Source organism: Trichechus manatus, unplaced genomic scaffold (genome assembly GCF_000243295.1).
Source record: "Trichechus manatus latirostris isolate Lorelei unplaced genomic scaffold, TriManLat1.0 scaffold00176, whole genome shotgun sequence".
In the NCBI taxonomy this organism is placed as follows: domain Eukaryota; kingdom Metazoa; phylum Chordata; class Mammalia; order Sirenia; family Trichechidae; genus Trichechus; species Trichechus manatus.
Window position 1 is genome coordinate 3545530 of NW_004444112.1, and position 23038 is coordinate 3568567.

Here is a 23038-nt window from a genome sequence, read left to right on the forward strand (position 1 = left end):
GGAAGCAGCAGTCAAGAAATGAAATGATGCATTGCATTGGGCAAATATTCTGGGATCAAAAGACCTCTTTAAAGTGTCAAAAAGCAAAGATGTCATCTTGAAGACTAAGGTGCGCCTGACCCAAACCGTGGTGTTTTCAATCGCCTCATGTACATGTGAAAGCTGGGCGATGAATAAGGAAGACCAAAGAAGAATTGACGTCTTTGAATTGTGGTGTTGGTGAAGAATATTGAATATACCATGGGCTGCTAAAAGAACGAACAAATCTGTCTTGGAAGAAGTACTCCCAGAATACTCCTTAGAAGGAAGGATGGCAAGACTACATGTCACATACTTTGGACATGTTATCAGGGGGGATTATTCCCTGGAGAATGACATAATGCTTGGTAAAGTAGAGGGTCAGCATATAAGAGGAAGACCCTCACTGAGATGGATTGACATAGTTGCTCCAACAATGGGCTCAAACACAACAACGATTGTGAGGATGGTGCAGGACCAGGCAGTGTTCCATTCTATTGTACATAGGGTTGCTAGGAGTTGCAACCGACTCAACAGCACCAATCACCAACAACAACATATGCACATGAAAGCTGGACAATGAATAAGGAAGACTGAAGAACTGATACGTTTGAATTATGGTGTTGGCAAAGAATATTGACTATACCATGGACTGCCAGAAGAAGGAACAAATCTGTCTTGGAAGAAGTAAAACCAGAATGCTCATTAGAAGCAAGGCTGGTAAGACTTTGGCTCGCATACTTTGGAAGTTGTCAGGAGAGGCCAGTCCCTGGAGAAGGACATCATGCTTGTTAAATTAGAGGGTCAGTGAAAAAGAGGAAAACCCTCGAGGTGGACTGACACAATGACTACAACAATGGGCTCAAGTATAACGATGATTGTGAGGACGGCACAGGACCAGGCAGTGATTCATTTTGTTGTACATAGGGTCGCTATGAGTCGGAACCAACTCGATGGCACATAACAACAAGAATAACAATGAAAAGAGATAAGAGTGGGAAATATGTGGGTGTTTTGTGCTGTTTGATGATTTGTTTATGTGAAAGTTTCCCTAAAAGATGTTTTCCATGATTGTCCTAGCTATTGTTTTAATACCTCAGGGCCCAGTTGATATGTCCTTGTGAAACCTCGTGACTCCTTGTGAGTCCTTATGAGTCCTTGTGAGTCCTTTTGAGTTCAGCTCCAGCTGGATCACATTCTTTATGCTCAAAGACAGGGAATAATGGCTCCAGTTTTATCTCCTAAATCATATAACTCTATGTACATGCTCATATGTAGGACTAAAGGTTAAATTCCCGGGGGTCAAAAGGTTAGGACCAAGTCTTGTGGGAATTGCAGTCCGGAGGGTGCACGGTGCTCTCTGGGAGCAGTAGTGTATAGTGACTGCGCAGGCACATGTTGGATCTTGTGTCCCCCACCACTGCAGTGGCGTTAGTGGCAGAGGTGAGCCCATAGTCTGATAGAAGGTACAAGAGGGGCTTGAGTTTGGGCTGTGAGGGAGAGAGGAACCCTGGACTGTGGTCTGCCGTCACCTGGAAACTATAAGTTGCCCACTAAAATGGATTCTCCCCTTCTTCCTGGGCCTTTGTTGGTGGACATTAACTACATTCTCTGTTTCCCTTGTAGCTGTGCCTAGTGTATATGGAATGAGATCGCAAGTGAAGTCCACGAATTCCCAACCCTGAGTTTTAGGGCAAATGCTTGCCTCCTCCAAACTCAGCTGGAGAATGGAGAGACTATGAAGATATTAGAGCTGTTGGTTAATATAAACCTTGGTATGGAGATACACTAATTTATGGCAATAAAATATATCATGAAAAAGACAAGATGCCAGCATGAAAACTTTTACAAAGGACATTTCTGATCAGTGGGGAAAGGAGCACACTAGTTATTCTGTTTACTTGGATCTACATTTCTTGGTGTGTCAATGCTTTTCTATGCTGGAAAGAAAATTAACCAGCCCCTTCTGAGTGGAGGGCACAGAGGACTGTTTGACGTTCTTCACTGGATGTGCTGTTTGGGGACAGGGGTCTCACTTCTGCCATCCCCTGCTCCTTCCCCAGGAGCACTAGGAATGAATAGCAGATTTCTCTTCAGTCCTGGCCCTGATATTTCCTGAGTCAGGGAGACGGTACTAGTGGAAAACCACAGCCCTCACGTTACCGGGGTCTCAGGTCTTGTTCAGTGTCTTAGTCATCTAGTGCTGCTCCAACAGAAATACCGCAAGTGGATGGCTTTAACAAAGAGAAGTTTATTCTCTCATAGTCCAGTAGGCTACAAGTCCAAATTGAGGGCGCCAGCTCCAGGAGAAGGCTTTCTCTCTCTGTAGGCTCTGGGAGAAGGTTCTGGTGATGCGTCAGTCTTCTTTTGGTCTGGGAGCATCTCAGCACAGGAACCTCAGGTCCAAAGGATGTGCTCTACTCCCGGCACTGCTTTCTTGGTGGTGTGAGGTTCCCATGTGTCTCTGCTCGCTTCTCTCTTTTATATCTCAAAAGAGATTTCATTAAGACACTAATCTTGTCAACCTCGTCAGTATAACCTCATCACAGTGATGGAATTTACAACACGTAAGGAGATCACATATAATCTCATCATAGTGATACAGTTTACAACACATAAGGAAATCACATCAGATAACACCATCATCCAATACTGGGAATCATGACCCAGCCAAACTGACAAATATTTTTGGGGGACACAACTCAATCCACGACACTCAGCATGGCAATAGAGATACAAAATGGGTGAAAGTGAAAGAAGAAGATTTCTTTTGGTTGGCCAAGCAAAGGAGTACACCAGGCCTTGCATCGCCAAGATGTTTCCCTGAACAATGGTTGAAACAGTATTTATTAAGGGAAGTGTCCTGGCGGGAAGCAGCAATGTCTGATTGGTCTGGACCGAAAAAGATGTTCCCGGGGCAGTTCTGTGGTCTGTGCTTGCTCAGTCCAAAAGGGTGGGGTGAGGTCTCTCAAACCAGATTTACACTTGGACCCTTTGCTTCTGAAAGTCTTCCCCCAATCTTGGGCTGCTAAAGTTTGGTTCTGTCCGGTGGGAGAAAAGTCCCGGGGTCACTCTGAGAATAGGTTGATGGTTCTGCACATGTCAGGTGGGCCAGATTTGGTCTTAACTGGTTCTGTGGCCTGTACTCTTAGCCTCATTTTTCTTATCTTGGGCAGGAAATTGGTTGCTTGCCTAAAAAACAGCTGGAGAAACCAGCTAGAAGGGGAGGTGGCTCATGCTACTCTACTTACAAGTTGGGTGTTGGTAATGGTGCCCGGAGGCTGTCGGCTTCACTCAGCCTGCCTGCTTCTCCCACAGTGAGGTATTGTTAGTTATCCTTGAGTTGTTTCCAACTCATGGCAACCCCATGTGTGCAGAGTAGAACTGTGCTCCATAAGGTTTTCAAGGCTTTGACCGTTTGGAAGCTGATCTCCAGGCCAGCTTTCTGAGGCATCTCTGGGTTGGTTTGAACCACCAACATTTCAGGTAGTAGTCAAGCGCTAAACCAGTGCTTAACCGTTTGCACCAGGCTACATGCATTTCAACAACAAGATACTATTTATTTCCGAGTAAATGCATTTTATATCTGAATAACTCTATGGAACGATATGTGTATTTGGATCTGCAGCCTTGGGAAGCATCTAAAATAATATTTTTAGCCTCCAGGAGCATGATGTGCTTCGTGGAATCTGAAATGATGTCTCTAAATACTGGTGATCGAATGCAGACAACACTCCCCAGAAATCTGTTTGTGACCCTTTAGTAAGTCTTGAAGCCCCTCTCTGCCTATGGGAGGCCATTTTCCAGAGCCCGGTCACGTGAACTTTCGCCTTTGATCTGGGGAGTCGGAGTGGAGAGGCCGGAACTACATTACCCAGACTTCTGTGCGACGAACGGCAGCAGCTTGAGCCAATGGGAACCCAGAAATGGGAAGTTCTGCGCATGAGTATCCCATGCGGCCGGGACTTCCGGCGTCCTTTTTCCGGTTGTATATGTGGTGTGGCGGTAAGATCACGCCTAAGGAGTGCGGGGTCGGCACACTGGTGATGTGACCTGGAAGCCGCGCGAGGAGGTGTTATCCCAACGACACAGAGGCAGGTCTGAGGCTCGGCAGCGGTGCCATCCGGGATGACCCGCGCCACGGCCGGCCGACGTAATGAGCGCCGCGCCCGGATCCCCGCACGTCGACCGCAGCGCCCGGCCCCGCTCAGCCCATAGGCTCCATGGAGACAGCCGCGCTGAGGGACCTGGCTAAGGTAAGGGACCCAGCCTCCCGGCCCGCATCTCCCAATCCTCGAGCCCAAATGGGCTGCATGCTCAGTTCCCAGCAGGCAAAGTCCTGGTCCTGCACAAGGGGGCGCTTGTGGTCAGGCGTAGTGGTTAAGAGCTTGGCTGTTAACCAAAAGGTTGGCAGTTTGAATCCACCAGCCGCTCCTTCGAAACCCAATGGGGCAGTTCAATTCAGTCCTATAGGTTCGCTATGAGTCGAAATCGACTTGACGGCCACAGGTTTAGTGTGATGAGGGGGTGGGAGAGAGTTTCCGGCAGAGGGATCGGCGGGGTAAAGGCTGGAGGTAGGACTGAACCATAACAACAGAGAAACCTGGAGGCCGTTATGTACCTGCAGTGAACAGAAAGTGTTTAGTAATCGAGCCTGGATGCAGATCGAGAAGGGTTGTAAGCGAGAGGGAGATGGTAAAAAAGCTACTCGAAAGAAAAACATTTTGGAAAGGGGATGATAATGGTGAGTCACAGGGAGATTGAGTCTTTCTCGAAGGTCATACAGCTGGTAAGAACAGCACTGAGGACTGAGGAGTAGAAGTAATGCAGTGATCCCGAGGTCACCTGGCTCCAGGGCTGGACAGGGAGGCCAGAGCCTATAGTCACCTCTCTCTCACATCTCCCACTTTCCACTGCTACCCAGGGCTACAGAAGCACTTATGGACCCTACACAGTTGAGTGGAGGGTGTCCCAGGGCCTTACTGGTCCTGACCCTACCCATATGGTCTCTGGGATTGTGGTGCCCTGTGTGGGACTCTTTACTTCCCATTCTTCTAGACCTCTAGTCTGGGGACCCTGAACACACTCCAGGCTTGGAATGTCTTCTGAGAAGTTGGGCATCTATTCTGCAGCTGATGGGAGCAGTGGGAGGGTTGGAGCAGGCAGGGAGGTGATCTGACCTAGGTCTCAGCAGGCTCCCTGTGGCTGCAGCATGGAGAACCTACTGTAGTCCAGGTGTGTGTTGACGGTGGTTGGACCAGTGTGATGGCTGTGGAGTGGGAGAAGTGGGTTGGATTCTGGGTCTGTCTTTTAAGTTTGTCTGCCCTGATTTTCTGAGTTTTGATTAGACAGAGAGAAAGATAGAAGTAGGGATAACTCCAAGGTTTTTAGTTTCAACAGCTGGAAGGATGGAAAATCTGTTGACTTAGGTGGGGTATCAGTAGTAGGAGTAATTTTCAACGCAGATCTTGGGAGTTTAGTTTTATCCACGTTAAGAGTCTGAAATGTTTCAGAGAACAAATGAGTGGAAACATAAAGTGGGTAGCTGGACATGTAGGTCTGAAATCTGGGGGAGGAATTCAGGATGGAGACATTTCTAAAAGCTGGCAGACAGTGTGTGAACCAGGGTGGAGCTGGGGATCACGTTTAGTAGTGGGGACCCTGGTCATGATGGTTATTTTAATAGCTAGATAGGAAGCAGACAGTGGGGACTGAGAACTGGGTTTCTTGCTTGGATGCTTGGTTTGGGTTGATGTGCATCATAAACACAGTTGAGGGAGAGAAGTGTCCATGGGAAGATAGTGGGAGAGAGAATGATCTGGCAGGTGACCAAGACTTCCAAGGAGTGAGTACTTGAGACAGATGTGGAGGCATAGAAATAATTGAGACGTTATGACAGTAGGTTCACAGATGGAACTTAGTCACTGCTCTGTAGACTCACCAGGATTTTGTGGTGATCATTGGTGGTGTCAGATGTTTCAGTCAGGCTGGTAGGTTAGCTCAGGGGCACAAATGGTCAGTTGTAGAGTCACTGGGTTTGGGGTGGAGAATCATTAGGGCTTGCCTTTGAAGAAGGCTTAGGGGGAGAGAAGAAATGGAGTGCAAGTGGAGGAGGACCATGAGTATCCTTGATCATCCCGTGTGTTCGGTGGACTGAGGTTAAAGACAGAAACAGAGGCAGGCAGGGAGGCCTTCACAGCAGGACTCAGGGCTGCCCCTGGTTGTGGAGATAATCAGAGGTCTGGAGTAGATCTGGATCCTCTTAGAATGTGACAAGCTCTCTCTGGATGCCATGTGCTGTAAACGTGGGGAGATCAGGGAGATGCTATGGTGTGGGGCAGGGAGGGGAGGAGACTGTGGGAGTGCAGTGTAGGAGAGAGTGTGGGACAAAGAGAGGTATACTGTGGAGAAGAGTGTGAACTGATGGCCCTTGGGCGCTGTGTTGGGGAACTGCTGGGTTGGAGACCTATGGGTGAAAAGTGAGCGCATATTTTGTTGTGTCCGGGAGACACAATCTGGGAGACCCCAGGGAACTGCCTGCCAAGAGGGTGCATATGTGTCCCTGATATGAGGCCCAGAGCTTAGACCTCATCTGTCTGCCCACCTGCCTCTTGGTACCGTGGACTGACACAGTGACCAGTGGGATCATGAGGAGAGAGTGGGCGTCAGTGGCACCAGCGCCTAGTATCTCCTCTGATCTGGGGGCTGGGGAGGAAGGTGAGCAGGGGATCGATATGTGGGAGATATGTGGAGTCATAGGAGACAAGCTAATCATGGAATGAACTATTGTCCCCATCATGGCAGGGCTGTGTCATCTTTGAGGATGTGGCCGTTAACTTCTCCCAGGAGGAGTGGGGACTCCTTGATGAGGCTCAGAGGCTGCTGTACCAAGATGTGATGCTGGAGAACTTTGCAATCATAGACTCCCTGGGTAAGACCATCACACCCACCCCAGTGTCCCAAGTTGGTCTCTGCTTTTGCTTTTCTTCCCAAAGACAGCTCTGTCCTTCCACAGCCAGACCATGGCCTCTGCTACCTTCCCCCCTTTCCTGGCATGTGTGCTGTGGGGTCAGGGCTGACCGTGTGCGCTGCCCTGAGCAATGCACTCCCTGAGCAGCCCCACCACTTGCTGCCTGAGAGCGTGCAGAGAAGAGTCTGGAAGCCCAATGGATCTCACCTTGCTTGTCCTCTCCTTAACTGGGTGATGTGTCCACATCCACACCACCTCTGTGCCCCAGGCTATTCCCCTTCCCCTAGCTCCTTCAAGGTTTTTTTTTCCTAATATTAATTTTCTGTCCTGTGGTTTGTTGTATGCTGATTTTCTCTGGGACAGTGGTGTCTACTCAACTGTCCTGTCTTTCCTTTAGGATTTGCTTCATGCAAGTCCCATCGTGAGGACGGGGTTCAAGGAGAGTCCTGGTGGCTTCTCAGGGTGGACATGGCAAGATGGTCTAGAAGAGGCCTGCCCCTGCTGAGCCACTTCTGGGGGAGGGCATGACAGCAGGGCTGTGTTTAACTCACACCAGAAGTCTGTCCTTTGTCCACCACCATTGGTGCAAATGCCACTGGCCACGCCTCATTTGTACTTTTTCTTCCCCATACTTGACACTTTGCTTCTTTGTCATTTGAATTGTGACTTCCGGCCTCTGGCTGTCCCACCTTTCTGGCCACCTGCTACCTGTTCCTCTCCACTACTCCCTGTGCAATGTTCTAAAACATTGATGCAAGCATGATGTGTTGTGAAGTGTACACATAGCCTTAAATAGTTCTAAGATGCCACCTAACCAATTCCAGATTTTCCTGGGCTTGGAAACAACCAGTCTTCCTCACAGCAGCACATATTACCACCCGACAAGGTCCTTTTGAAGGCTGATGGCAGAGGAGTGAGATGGAGACCCTGCTTCTTCTCCCCATGCTGTACCCCTTTGTCCTGTCCTTCATTTGATGAGATATCCCTCATTCTGTGATAATTAAATGACCAGTATAGCAAGAAGCCCCTTCCTGAACACACCTTCAGATCCCTCATCCTCAAAACAATCTTATGGACTCTTTCCTCTTTGTATCTGACACACGTTTTGGGTAGGACTTCCTTCTACCGATGTCAACATACATTTCATCAACATTTCTCTGCTTTCAGGTTGTTGCCATGAAACAGAGGAGGAGGAGGCGTTTTCTGAGCAGAGTGTTTCTGTAGAAGGAGTATCACAGGTTAGGACTCCACAGGCAGGTCCATGCACCCAGAAGACTCACACCTGTGAGAGGTGTGTTTCAGTCTTGAATGACATTTTGTATCTGGCTGAGCACAAAGCAATAAACACTGGACAGAATCCCTACTTGGATAGGGAGTGTGTGAGAGCCTTCTGGCTCAGTACAAATGTTACCCAGTACCAGAAAAAGCACAGTGGAGAGAAACCTTTCAGACGGGATGTGGACAGGGCCTTGTTTATGAAGAGCTACAGATTCCAAGTATCAGGGCAGCCCTTCACCCATGGGGAGGTTGAAACGGACTCCCTGATCTCGTCTGGACTTCTCCAGCACCAGGCCATGCCTAACAGTGAGAAGCCACGAAGCAGCACCAAGTGTGGGGAGGCCTTTCACAATAGACAGAGTCATTACAAGTGGAGAGAATACAGGAAAGCTTCAAGCCACAAACATACGCTTGATCACCACCAGAGCGACTGCCCTGCAGAAAGGCTGTATGAGTGTGATGAATGTGGGAAGTCCTTTAGCCACCACTCCTCCCTTAGCAGACATCGGAGAGTTCACACTGTCGAAAGGCCTTTTGAGTGCAGTGAATGTGGAAAAGCCTTTACCCGCAAATTTAACCTCACGCAACACCAGAAACGTCATACAAGAGTAAAGCCTTATGAGTGCAGTGAATGTGGGAAGTCCTTTAGCGAAAGCTCCATTCTCATTAAACACCGGAGAATTCACACTGGAGAAAGGCCTTATGAATGCACTGAATGTGGGAAAACCTTTAGGCAACGTTCTGGGCTGACTGACCACCAGAGACTTCACACAGGAGCAAAGCCTTATCAGTGTGCAGAATGTGGAAAATCATTTAGCCATAGTTCCAGCCTCTTTCTTCACCAAAGAGTTCACACTGGAGAAAGGCCTTATGAGTGCAACATATGTGGAAAAGCCTACAGCAGAAGCTCCCACCTTATTGTACACAAAAGAATTCACACTGGAGAAAGGCCTTATGAGTGCAGTGAATGTGGGAAATTCTTTAGCAGTCGCTCTCAGCTTAATGTGCACAAGAGAGTTCACACTGGAGAAAGGCCTTGTAAGTGCAGTGAATGTGGGAAATCATTTAGCCAACACTCTGGCCTTACTAAACATTGGAGAATTCACACTTGAATAAGGATTTCTGGAAAATCCTGTAGCCAAAACTCCAGCCTGAGTCAATTCTGAAAATTTTGCACCAGGGAAAAGTGTCATGAAATCAATGAATGTCTGAACACCTTTAGCACCAGCATGTCCATACAAGAGAAGGGCCTTAGACCTGCAAAGAATGTGCTGTCTGTTGAATAAGACTTTCCTAGAGAGGCTTTAAGGAGCCCTGGTGGCACCATGGTGAAGTGCTTTGCTGCTAACTGAAAACTGGCAGTTTGAATCCGCCCAGCAGCTCCACAAGAGAAGGACCTAGTGATCCGCTCCTGTAAAGATTACAGCCTAGAAAGCCCTTTGGGCCGATTCTACTCTGTCACATGGGATCACTATGAGCTGGAATCAACTCAGTGGCATGTAACAACAACAGGGCAGTTTTATGAGGGAACCATCTGCCTAAATTTGAACCTCAAACTTCCGAATTCCAGAGTGGCAAAATTACCGATGATTCCAGGGGTTTGTGAAGCTGTCAGGAGCTATGTTGCTTGCTTTCTTGCCAGAATGATGTCACTGCCAGTTTCTGTGAGAGAAGCCGTCTCATGTATACCACCTGGGAGGTCCCCACAGTATTCATCTGTCATCCCAACAAGCTCAGGCAAGGCCTGTCTGCTGACTTTCTCCCATTCCCTGGAGTAAATCATGAGTAGTCTGAGAGTTTAGGGGAGCTTCATTCTGTTCTCTGACTGTTAAGGGTCTAGACTGCAACCAGTTTTGGCAAAGAGGAACTTGTGTTGGTTCTGCTGGCAGCCGGCAGAGAAGGTTTACCTTCTTCATGACACTGGTCTTGTGATACTCATGATGGATTTTTCTAGCCTCTCGAGTCAGCCAATAATTACCTACCTCACATTCCTCTAGTTTATGCAATAATAAAGGCCTTATTGTTTAAGCCATCATTCATCTTTGGGGTGCTGTTCACAGTGTGCAGTTGGTTTAAAACAGATTTAGGCTGGGGCAATAGTTAAATGCTTGGCTGCTAACTGGAAGGTTGGCAGTTTGAACTCACCCATCCACTCTGCGAGAGAAAGACTCGGCAGTCTGCACCTGTAAAGATTACTGCCTAGAAAAACCACTGGGGAGTTCTACTCTGATACGTAGGGTCGCCATGAATCGTAATTGATGGCACCCAACAACTGTGAAGGGGAGGAGTCCCTGGGTAGTGCAAACATTTAATGCTCAGCTGCTGGCTGAAAGGTTGGAGGTTCAAATTTACCCAGATATACCTTGGAAGAAAGGCCTGGCAATCTACTTCCAAAAAATGAGCCTTGAAAACCCTATGGAGAACAGTTGTACTCAACACACATGGTCTCCAAGACCATGTAGGGTTGAACAGATTTTGTGGGTCCCACAACTCTGTGCCTCAGAGGAGACAGTATGATGGCAGAGTAGCTCTCCCTCAGGTTTGACCTAATATGCCTTTCTGACCACAGTCTCCTAGGCGTGTAGGGGATTTTGGTGTTAATTTGTGATCTGGATGCCTGAAATTTTTGTGAGACCAGAGGTTACGTGAATTAGGACAGTTGTGACAACTACAGTGTTTCTGGGAACAGCATGGATTTCTCACCTTGTTCCCAAGGGATGTCTGTCCCCCTGCTAAGGAGAAGCATTTCCCCAGGCCCTACAAAAGATCCCTGTGCCCTGAAGTCCAGAATTCAGTAGGCAGGTGTACAATTTGATACATACTTAAACACCTGAGACCAAAAGATTCCTTCTGCCCTTTTTAATCTGTCCTTCTTAAAATACAAATCATTGATACAAGGACATTTTCTACCTCTTGTAATAGATGTTTTCAAATATATACACAAATGGAAAGAACTACTACAAAGCCCCATGAGCCTTTCCCCAATGTTGCATCATTATTTATTTTGTGACCATTGTTTCGTTTGTTTCTAAGCACATTATTGAGTTGTTTTACAGATAATTTTGACATCTTGTGTCTTAGTGCACAATCTCTCAGAGTCCATTTCCAGCTGTAGGACTCTTTCAAAACTCAGTAACTGCCCAACAAAAATACTTTAAGTGTCAAAAGTATGTTGTTATTGTGCCAAAAATGTATGTATTGTTTTAGGCACATTCGATGCAATCAGGTTCTGTCTTAATTTCCTAGTGTCACTGTAACAGAAATACCACAGTTGTATGGCTTTAAAGAACAGAAATTTATTATCTCACAGGAGGCTAGAAGTCCAAAATCAGGGCACCAGCTCAAGGGCAAGGCTCTGTTGCCTCTGGGAGAAGATCCTCGTCTCTTACCAGCTTCTGCAGTTCTAGTGTTCCTTGGTGATGTTCACAGGGCATCTGCCTTCCTTTGTGCTTGCTTCTGTATCTAATCCACTATTTTTATAACTCAGCTGTGATTAGGTTTAGGACACACCCTACACTGATGAGACCTCATTAACATAACATGGAAAACGCTATTCCCAAATAGGATTCCATCAACAGGTATAGGGGTTAGGATTCCAACACATATTTTGCAGGGACACAATCCAATCTATAACAGGTTCTAAAATGTTTGTGTTTGACTTAGTGGTTGTAAAAATGGCAAGGCAATAGACCTCACACTTCAGAAGCAGAGAGGAGAATGAAGATCAGCATCAGCCCAAGGCTGATTCCTATGAGGTGGAGGTCAGACATGCTTCTACTCTCTGACCTTTCTACCATTTCTGACACCAGTCATCCCTCCCATGGCACACTCTGCTTCTCTACTGGGCTTGATAATTCATTGCAGTGTCCACATAGAACTCATAGACCATACTCAGGTTTATGGGGATTGTTAGGGAAATACCAGCTTACAATTCAGGATCAGGAATGACAGGATACAGTTCTCAGCCATGCCCGCAGGAAGACCTCTCTTCCAGCTCTTGGCCTAGCTTCTGCTTTGCTTGGGAAAGAGTTACAAAGCTCTTTAGCTCTACCAGTAAGTGCCCAGAGACACCCTACTCTGCCAGGAAGCCTCCTGCCTGAAGGCACTCATCTCTCTTACTCCGTGGGTCAGCAATCTTAGCCTGCTGGACCATGCCACTGCCATCACATGCCATCTTCAGTGTTAACAGCTCTCTCTGTCTCCTGGGTCTAGGAGGTGCTCAGTGCAGGGACCCTGGGTCCAAAGGACATGCCCCACTCCTGGCTCTTCTTGGTGGTAGTGAGGTCCCCTCCTAACTTCTGGGATTGGCTCTCTTTAACAATCGGGCAGGATGACAAAACTGACCGTGGTGTGATGGATTGCTTTTTTGTGGTCTTTCTTGCCTTGATCTTGTAACTCCCACCCAAGTGATGAGTGGGACTGTGCAAATAAGGTAATTGTGGCCCACCAAGGGGATCGGTCAGTTTTGCTATCCTGCTAGGCTTAAAAGAGCAAATTCTAGAGCAGAGAGAGGATCTCATCACCACTAAGGAAGAAAAACCAGGAGCAGAGCATGTCCTTTGGACCAGCATCCTTGTGCTGAGAAGCTCCTGGAACCAGGAGACAGCTGTAATACTGGAGACAGCAAAACGTGGTGGCAGAGAAATGGCAGCAGGAGAGACCAGCAGGAGACAGCATGGTGGCATTCCCAGCCCACAGAGAAAGCTGAGTGCCTTCAGGCAGGAGGCTTGCTGGCAGAGTAGGGTGCCTCCAGACACTTGGAGGAGGTACGTTTGCTGACCCAAGGAGCTACAGCTGAGCCCCTTTGGGCTTACTGGTGGAGTGGGTTGCCTTTGGGCACCTATAGGCAGAGGTGAAAGAGCTTTGTAGTACTTAACTGAGCAGGGCAGAGGCAAGGGGCCAGAGAGGAGTGTCTGCAGGCACAGCTGAGAAGAGGCTGTCCTGATGGAACAACCATATTCTGAGCATTCCTGAACCTGAACTGTAACTTGTTACTTTCCTAATAAACCCCATAATCATGAGTATTGTCTTTGAGTTCAGTGTGGCCATTGCAATGAATTATCAAACCCAGCAGAGAAGTAGAGTGCCATGGGAGGGATGGTTGGTATCAGAATTGGTAAAAATGGTGGAGAAAGGAGACATGTCTGACCTCTGCCTCATAGAAATGAGCCTTGGGCTGTTGATCTTGATTTTTCTACCCCCTTGTGAAGTTAGGAGGTCAGATGCTGCTGTCACACCATTTTTACACTAACCAATCACATACAAGGGTTCCATGCACCTTATTTGCATTGTTCCACCCCTATAAGGATTGCATGCACCTTAATTTGCATTAGAAAAACTGTCCAATCCCCTTGGTAGGCCAAAGGCACCTTATTTGCATAGTCCCACTCAATCATTTTGTGGTAGTCACAAGACCATGGCTAGAAGGGCCATATTAAAGCAATTCACTGCATTGCAGTGGTTGTGTCCCTAAGTAACTTAGGTATCACTTTCCTCTTTTTATTTGAATTTGCTGAGTCATTTGTCCCTAAACTTTTCAACATTCTAGATTTGTCTTTTTGTATCTCTCTGAGGCTGTTTTACTGCTAACCCTACCCCCATATTTCCTGTAAACTAGATATTAACGATGGGTGAGTGAGGTATGGTCCCAGCACATAAGTATATGTTGATGTCTTAGTTTTCAAGGGCTGGCATAACAAAATGCCACAAAATGGGTGGCGTTAAAGACAAGTTTATTGTCTCACAGTTCTGGAGACAGTAAGTCAAAAGGGTACCGGCCATGTTGATTCCTTCTGAGAGGGGAATTGTTCACGCCTCTCTCCTGGTTTCTGGTAACCCTCGGTGTTTCTTGGTGTTCCTTGTTGATGTATATTCATATGATGTCTGTCATTCTCCCTGTGTGTGAATCTGTTTCGTGTCTGTTTCCCCTTTTCTAAGACACCACTCACAAGGGATTAGGACCCACCCTACTCCAGTATCATCTGGTTAATTGATAATGTCTTGAGAGAAAAACCGTGTTTCCAAACAAGGTCACATTCACCAGTACAGGGATTAGGATTTCAACCTATCTTTTTATAGGACACAACATAATCCATAACTGATGGTGACACTCCTGGAAATACACAGTGTGGCTGTGTTTGCTAGCCCACATCGGCACAGGGTGGAAACACAAATATTTCAGGTACCATACGAACCAGGGTATGTCTGTTTCTGATGGTGCTATGCCTGGACACACCTTGTGTGACTGTCTGTATTGCTAGCCTGCGTCAACACAGCCTGGAAATAAACACGTCAGAGAACATATGTTCCAGGTTTATGACACGTACGTGATGGTTAAAATTTTGAAAAAAATCTATATGCATGTGTTGTTGTTAATTACTGTCAAGTCGATTCCAATGCATGGCAACCCCATGCCATAGAGTTTTCTTGGCTGTAATCTTAATGGAAGTAAATCCCCAGGCCTTTCTTCTGCTTCACCACTGGGTGAGTTCAAAATGTCAAACTTTAGGTTAGCGGTCGACTGCAGACCTTTTTCACCACCAAGGGACCTTAAGCAAGGAAATATTATTACAAAACTGAAGACAGTTCTTGTTTGATGAATCTTACTTTGACTCTTCTGGAAAACATCTAAATTTTAGGTGGTTTAAAAAAATTGGCATTTAATTAAATGTGGCTAACAAAACTTTATCTTTTTACCTAATAATCCCTTAAAATCTAGAAGGATATTATGCTTATGCCACTATAAAAGATTTCAAACTGAGAAATCGTAGTTAATTCATTTTATGTTTGTCCATGAATGTAATGAGAAATTTCCATTTATTTGTTATGCAAAGTGAGGATGTGAACATGAATAAAATGTTTGGCAAAATTTTAAATACTATATATATGTAATTTAATGTAATATAATTTTAAATATAAGTGGTATCTTTTTTAATTATGCATTTTCATGAGAATTTCTATGAAAAAATATTTTTATATATATGAGTTTTGTATTTTGAGAAATGCTTATATTTTTCAGATTTAGAAATCATGCTCATTTAGTCACTGATAAGGATGGGCACTTACATTATTATTGATAGCCTCCTTTTTCCCGTAGTTCTTATGTAAAATGATGTTACTTGTTCTGTCCTTCACTTTTATCTTTTTATTCTTCAGTGCCTTTCATCTTCTAAATTTTTTAATTTTTTTACATACTACAGTGATCTTAAATTACTGTATGGTTCTGTTTTGTGCATTGCTTACAAAGTACTTATCACAAGCCATGTTTTAAAGAAATAAATACACTTCTATATGGTTTATCTGTTAGATTTTAATTTTCATATTTATATATTAGTATATAAATGTATTGATTTGTCTAAATGGCATGCAGTAGAAATTGAGTTTTATTATTTTTTATAAATAACTGCAAGTATTTTACTACCATGTACTGAATAAACTTTACTTTTCCATCTAATTTTTAAATTCACTTTTTACTTATACACCAAGTTCCTAATATGTTTCATACATATAAATATCTGTATTTTATATACAAATATGTATAGCCAGTTTTATCTCTCTGTATATTTATCTGCCTTCTTCTCTACGTATAAAATAGTTTTGCAACATTTTCTAGACTCTGTGTTCTATACCCTAGATTTTATTATCAGATTATTGACTAAAGCCAAATTTTAATTGCATTTTTTCTATACCTGGTAAAGTTATTCATCCTACTAAATGTGATTTCATTTTTTCTCTTCTTTTTCACCAGCAGAGGAAATTTGTAATGTTAGCATTTGATTATGTTACATTGCTTAGTGACACTTATATCTGGTTTATAGAGATAGTTAGAAAATTGAAGCTTCCCATTCAAGACCATAGTTTATCTCTGCTTTATTTAGATCTTTTCAGTCTTTCATTTTCTTTCACTATTTCTTCCACTGATTTAATTTTATGATTGATTGCTTAATTAAGCACATCTGTCATAACATCTTTACTCATCATATTTTCAAATACAACACTGTAGAGAAATAAGTTGTAAATTACTATTTTTAACCTAGCATTTGTGTATATAATAAACATATATCAGTATTAATAAAAATTTATTTTATTCATAGTATTTAGCAATTATGCACTTTAATCCTTGCGTGTTATAAATGTGATTGTGTTATTGCCATAAATACATCCAGGATTATCATTTCTCTTACTGATCGACCGACCAAGCCTGAAATATGTTGAGTGTTTAAAATATGGTGGTGTCCAGCATCGTGATTATATTTCTGAACTATTTTAAAATGCTACTAATATTTAAATACTGTGCTACCAAAAAAAAAAGAATAAAAACACCATTATTCTAATTTTAGAAGGTACTAAATTGTACATGATGTCCAAACCCCTTGCCATTGAGTCAATTCTCACTAATTGCAACCCTATAGGGCAGAGTAGAACTGCCCCATAGGGTTTCCAAGGCCATAGTCTTTACAGAAAAAGACTGCCACATCTTTCTCCTGTGGAGTGGCTGGAGGATTTGGACTGCTGACTTTCAATTAGCAGCCTGAGCGCTCTGCTTGGTCTCTGCTCCACTGCGGCTCCTATACATAAGGTTGTTATTGTTGTTAGGTGCTGTGGAGTAGGTTCTGACTCATAGCGACCCTATGTACAATAGAATGAAATGAAGTACTGACCCCTTAATATGCTGCATTTTTGTTCGTTACTGAGGTCACTGATTGGGAGCCCAGATGCTACTCCTAACATGGACATGTTTTGTTTCCCTGTATAGTGTTTTATGTGGAACTTTGTTTTTATAACAACTGCGAATATTATAAAAACCAATCTGGATTTGAAGGCCTGGTAACACAAGTAAAAAAATCGGTCATTGATGGGAAATACCAAGCCACATACTTGAGTCCTGCGTTCTCCACTTTCTAATGATACTCACATGTTGTTGTTGTTGTTTGGTGCTGTCAAGTCGACTCTGACTCGTAACGACCCTATGTACAACAGAACAAAACATTGCCCAGTCCTGCGCCATTCTTACAATCGTTGTTATGCTTGAACCCATTGTTACAGCCACTAGGTCAATCCATCTGTTTGAGAGTCTTTCCTTTTTTGCTGACCCTCTACCAAGCATGATGTTCTTCTCCAGGGACTGGTCCCTCACATATGTCCAAAGTGTGTGAGACAAAGTCTCATCATCCTTGCTTCTAATGAGCATTCTGGCAGTACTTCTTCCAAGACAGATTTGTTCATTCTTCTGGCAGTCCATGGTATATTTAATATTCTTCGTCAACACCATAATTCAAAGGCGTTGATTCATCTTCAGTTGTCCTTATTCATTGTCAAGCTTTCACATGCATATGAGGCAACTGGAAACACCATGGCTTGGGTCAGGCACAACTTAGTCCTAAAAGTATCTTCGTTTTTTAACACTTTAAAGAGGTCTTTTGCAACAGATTTGCAATGCATCATTTGCTTTCTTGATTGCTGCTTCCATGGGTGTTGATTGTGGATCCAAGTAAAATGAAATCCTTGACAAATTCAATCTCTTCTCCGTTTATCATGATGTTGCTTATTGGTCCAGTTATGAGGACTTTGGTTTTATGTTGAGGCGTAATTCATACCGAAGGCTGTCATCTTTGATCTTCATCAGTAAGTACTTCAAGTCCTGTTCACTTTCAGCAGCAAGTTGTGTCATCTGCATAACTCAGGCTGTTAATGAGTCTTCCTCAATCTTGATTCTGCATTATTCTTCATATATCCCAGGTTCTCAGATTATTTGCTCAGATACAGATTGAATAAGTATGGTGAAATGATAAAACCCTGACGCACCCCTTTCTTAACTTTGAACCACACAGTATCCCCTTGTTCTGTTTGAATGATTGCTTCTTATTCTGGGTACAGATTCCACATGAGCACAATTAAGTATTCTGGAATTCCCATTCTTCCCAATGTTATCCATTATTTGTTATGATCCACACAGTCTAAAATGCCTTTGCAGAATCAATAAAACAGAGGTAAACATCTTTCTGGTATTCCCTGCTTTCAGCCAGCATCCATCTGACATCAGCAATTATATCTCTTGTTACACATCCTCTTCTGAATACAGCTTGAATTTCTGGAAGTTCCATGTTGATGTACTACAGCAACCACTTTTGAATGACCTTCAGCAAAATTTTACTTGTGTGTGATATTATTGATATTGTTCGATAATTTCCGCATTCTCTTGGATCACATGTATTTGGAATGGATACAAACATGGATCTCTTCCAGTCAGTTGGCCAGGTACCTGTCTTTCATATTTCTTAGCTTAGATGAGTGAGTACTTCTAGTGCTGCATCCGTTTGTTGAAACATCTCAATTGGTACTCCGTCAGTTCTTGGAGACTTGCTTTTCGCCAATGCTTTCAGTGCAGCTTTGACCTCTTCGTTCAGCGGTTCTTGATTATATGCTACCTCATGAAATGGTTGAATGTGGACCAATTCTTTTTGGTGTAATGACTCTGTACATTACTTCCATCTTCTTTTGCTGCTTTCTCCGTAGAATCCTTCAATATTGCAACTCGAGGTTTTAATTTTTTCTTCAGTTCTTTCAGCTTAAGAAATGCTGAGTGTGTTCTTCCCTTTTGGTTTTCTAACTCCAGGTCTTTGTACATATCTTTATAATACTTTACTTTGTCATCTGGAGCCGCCCTTTGAAATCTTCTGTTCAGCTCTTTTAGTTCCTCATTTCTTCCTTTTGCTTTAGCTATTCTAAGTTCAAAAGCAAATTTCAGAGTCTGTTCTGACATCTATTTTGGTCTTTTCTTTCATTCCTGTCTTTTTAATAACCTCTTGCTTTCTTCATGTATGATGTCCTTGATGTCATTCCACAACTCAACTTATCTTTGGTCATTAGTGTTCATGTGTCAAATCTATTCTTGAGATACTCTCTAAATTCAGGTAGGATATTCTGATGGTCATACTTTGGCTTTCATGGACTTTTTCTAATTTTCTTCAACTTCAACTTGAACTTGCATATGAGCAATTGATGGTCTATTCCACAGCCAGGCCCTCGCCTTGTTCTGACTGATGGTATTGAGCTTTTCCATCGTCTCTTTCCACAGATGTAGTTGCTTTGATTCCTGTGTATTCCATCTGGTGAATTCCACATGTATGGTCTCCATTTATGTTGTTGATAAAAGGTATTTGTGATGAAGAAGTCATTGCTCTTGCAAAATTCGATTATGTGAACTCCAAAATCATTTCTATCACCAAGGCCATATTTTCCAACTACTCATCCTTCTTTGTTTCCAACTTTCAAATTCCAATCACCAGTAATTATCAAGGCATCTTGAGTGCATGTTTGATCAATTTCAGACTGCAAAAGCTGGTAAAAATCTTCAATGTCTTCATCTTTGGCCTTAGTGTTTGGTCCGTAAATTTGAATAATAGACGTATTAACTGGTCTTCCTGGTAGGCATATGGATATTATCCTAATAGCATTGTGCTTCAGGATAGATCTTGAAATGTTCTTTTTGATGGTGAACACAACGCTATTCCTCTTCAATTTGTCATTCCCAGCATAGTAGACCATATGATAGTCCAATTCAGAATGGTCAATACCTATCCATTTCAGCCCACTAATACCAAGGATATCGATGTTTATGCGTTCTATTTCATTTTTGACGATTTCCAATTTTCCTAGATTCATACTTGGTACATTCCATGTTCCAATTATTAATGGATGATTGCAGCTGTTTCTTCTCATTTTGAGTCGTGCTACATCAGCAAATGAAGGTCCCAAAAGCTTGACTCCATCCGCTTCATTAAGGTGGACTCTACTTTGAGGAGGCAGCTCTTCCCCAGTCATCTTTTGAGTGCCTTCCAACCTAAGGGTCTCATCTTCCTGCACTATATCAGACAATGTTCTGCTGCTATTCATAAAGTTTTCACTGGCTAAGCTTTTTCAGAAGTAGATCACCAGGTTCTGCTTTATAGTCTGTGTTAGTCTGGAAGCTCAGCTAAAACCTGTCCACCATGGGTGACCCTGCTTGTATTTGAATACTGGTGGCATAGCTTCCGGCATCACAGCAACACGCAAGCCCCCACAGTATGACAAACTGACAGACACATGGGGGCTACCCATATGGCTCGCTTTGTTTATTGTTTTTCCTCCCCCTCTCCATGATAATGGCATTCAAATTCTTGGCTCTGGTTTAGGACAGACGATGAAATTCAGTTTCCTGCAGTCGTAAGTGAAATTGATGGGCTAAACAATGCAAAATAAGAAAGTATGGTTCTCTAGAGCATTAAAAAGCAAACTTAACAGCTAACAGAACATATTCATTATTTGTTATGTATTATGATAAGTACTTTTTAATTTAATATGAAATTTTTCAAACACTTACAAAAGAAAATCAAATAATAAAATTAACTACATGAAACCATGACATAGCTACAACAGGAACAACCCGTGGCCAAACTTATTTCATCTATAAACTTCACCACTTGCCCTCCAGCAAATGTTTGTATCAAAGCATCTCTAAATACACCACTGAGTGTCTCAAAAAGACAGGACACTTTTATTTATCTTCATTATAGTATATATATGTGATGGTTAAGATTGTGTGTCAACTTGTCTGGGCCATAATTCTCAGTGTTCTGGCAGTTGTATAATGTTGTGATCACTTCCCTGTTGAAATCTCATACATGATTACCCCCATGATGGAATCTGCTGAGTGGTACTAGTGGGGGCGGGGCCTGTGGCAGTTCACCAGTCCCTCAATCTCCTGGCCCTCCTCCACCTACTTTCTTCCTGCTCACCTTCCTGTGGCTTTTGCTTGTTCCAGATCCTGCAGCTGGCTCCCGTTCATCTGGCCTTCGGTTCTTGGGACTTGGGCTAGCAGCTTGCCATCACTTTGCCTGCTGATCGTAGATCTTCACAGCCTGTGGCAGCACTGCTCTCTGGCCTGCCGATATTGGATTAGCCAGCCCCTGCGGCTATGTGAACCAGGAGAATTTTCTTCCCTGCCTCAGGGACTTGCGTCTTACAGTCTCTAAAAACCACGTGAGACATTTCCTTGATATAAAGTTCTCTCTCTATATATATATGTATGTATATAGACTTTACTTCTCTAGAGAACCTAGCCTAAGACAATGTCTCATACATAGAATTTGTTGTTATGGTTAGGTCCCGTCGTGTTCGTTCCGACTTTTAGCGTCCCTAGGTACAACAGAATAAAACACTGTCCAGTCCTGTGCCATCCTCACAATCGTTGTTATGCTTAGTCCACTGTTGCAGCCACTGTCGATCTATCCCGTTGAGTGTCTTCCGTTTTTTCAATGACCCTCTACTTTACCAAGCATGACCTCTTTCTCCAGGAACTGATTCTTCCCAATAACATGTCCAAAGTATGTGAGAAGTAGTCTTGTCATCTTTGCTTCTAAGGAGCATTCTGGTTGTACTTCTGACAGATTTGTTTGTTCTTCTGGCTGTCAATAGTATATTCAATATTCTTCACCAACACCATAATTCAAAGACGTCAATTCTTCTTCGGTCTTCCTTATTCATCGTCCAGCCTTCGCATGCATATGAGGAGATTGAAAACACCATGGCATGGGTCAGGCTCACCTTAGTCTTCAACGTGACATCTTTGCTTGTCAACACTTTAAAGAGGACTTTTGCAGCAGATTTGCCCAATGCAATGTGTCTTTTGATTTCTTGATTGCTGCTTCTGTGGGTGTTGACTGTGGATCCAAGTGAAATGAAATCCTTGACAACTTCATGATAACGTTTATCATGATGTTGCTTATTGGTCCAGTTGTGAGGATTTTTTTTTTCTTTATGTTAAGGTGTAATCCCTACTGAAGGCTGTGGTCTTTGATCTTCCTCAATAAGTGTTTCAAGCCCTCTTCACTTTCAGCAAGCAAGGTCGTGTCGTCTGCATATCTCAGGTTGTTAATGAGTCTTCCTTCAATTCTGATGCCCCGTTCTTCTTTGTATAATCCAGCTTCTCGGATTATTTGCTCAGCATACAGATTGAATAGATATGGTGAAAGGATACAACCTTATGCACAACTTTCCTGACTTTAAACCATGCAGTATCCCCTTGTTCTGTTCGAACGACTGCCCCTTGATCTATGTACAGGTTCCTAATAAGCACAATTAAGTGTTCTGGAATTCCCATTCTTCGCAATGTTATTCATAATTTGTTTTCATCCACACAGTTGAACGCCTTTGCAGAATCAATAAAACACGGAAAAACATCTTTCTGGTATTCCTTGCTTTCTGCCAGGATCCATCTGACATTAACAAGGATATCCCTGGTTCCACGTCCTCTTCTGAATCCAGCTTGAATTTCTGGCAGTTCCCTGTCGATATACTGCTGCAGCCACTTTTGAATGATCTTCAGCAAAATTTTACTTGCGTGTGATATTAATGATATTGTTTCATAATTATTGCATTCTGTTGGATCACTTTCTTGGGAATAGGCATAAATATGGATCTCTTCCAGTCTGTTAGCCAGGTAACTGTCTTCCAAATTTCTTGGCATAGATGAGTGAGCACTTCCAGCGCTGCATCCATTTATTGAAACATCTCAGTTGTGAAGCCTTGTTTTTCACCAATGCCTTCAGTGCAGCTTGGACTTCTTCCTTCAGTACCATCGGTTCCTGATCATATGCTACCTCCTAAAATTGTTGAACATTGAGCAATTGTTTTTGGTATAGTGACTGTGTATTCCTTCCACCTTCTTTTTGTTTTATTTTGTACTTTAAGTGAAAGTTTACAACTCAGGTTAGTCTCTCATACAAAAATTTA

General features: G+C 43.5%; 1 protein-coding gene across 1 annotated transcript; it reads left to right on the top strand.

Annotated features, from left to right (window-relative positions):
• The first annotated feature begins 4009 nt into the window (after positions 1-4009).
• Positions 4010-10476, top strand: LOC101345919 (zinc finger protein 416-like). Its single transcript, XM_023741263.1, has 3 exons — positions 4010-4274; positions 6823-6949; positions 8156-10476. Exons 1-3 carry the CDS (start codon positions 4242-4244, stop codon positions 9376-9378), a joined length of 1383 nt encoding a protein of 460 aa, XP_023597031.1. The 5' UTR covers positions 4010-4241; the 3' UTR covers positions 9379-10476.
• The last annotated feature ends 12562 nt before the right edge of the window (positions 10477-23038 follow it).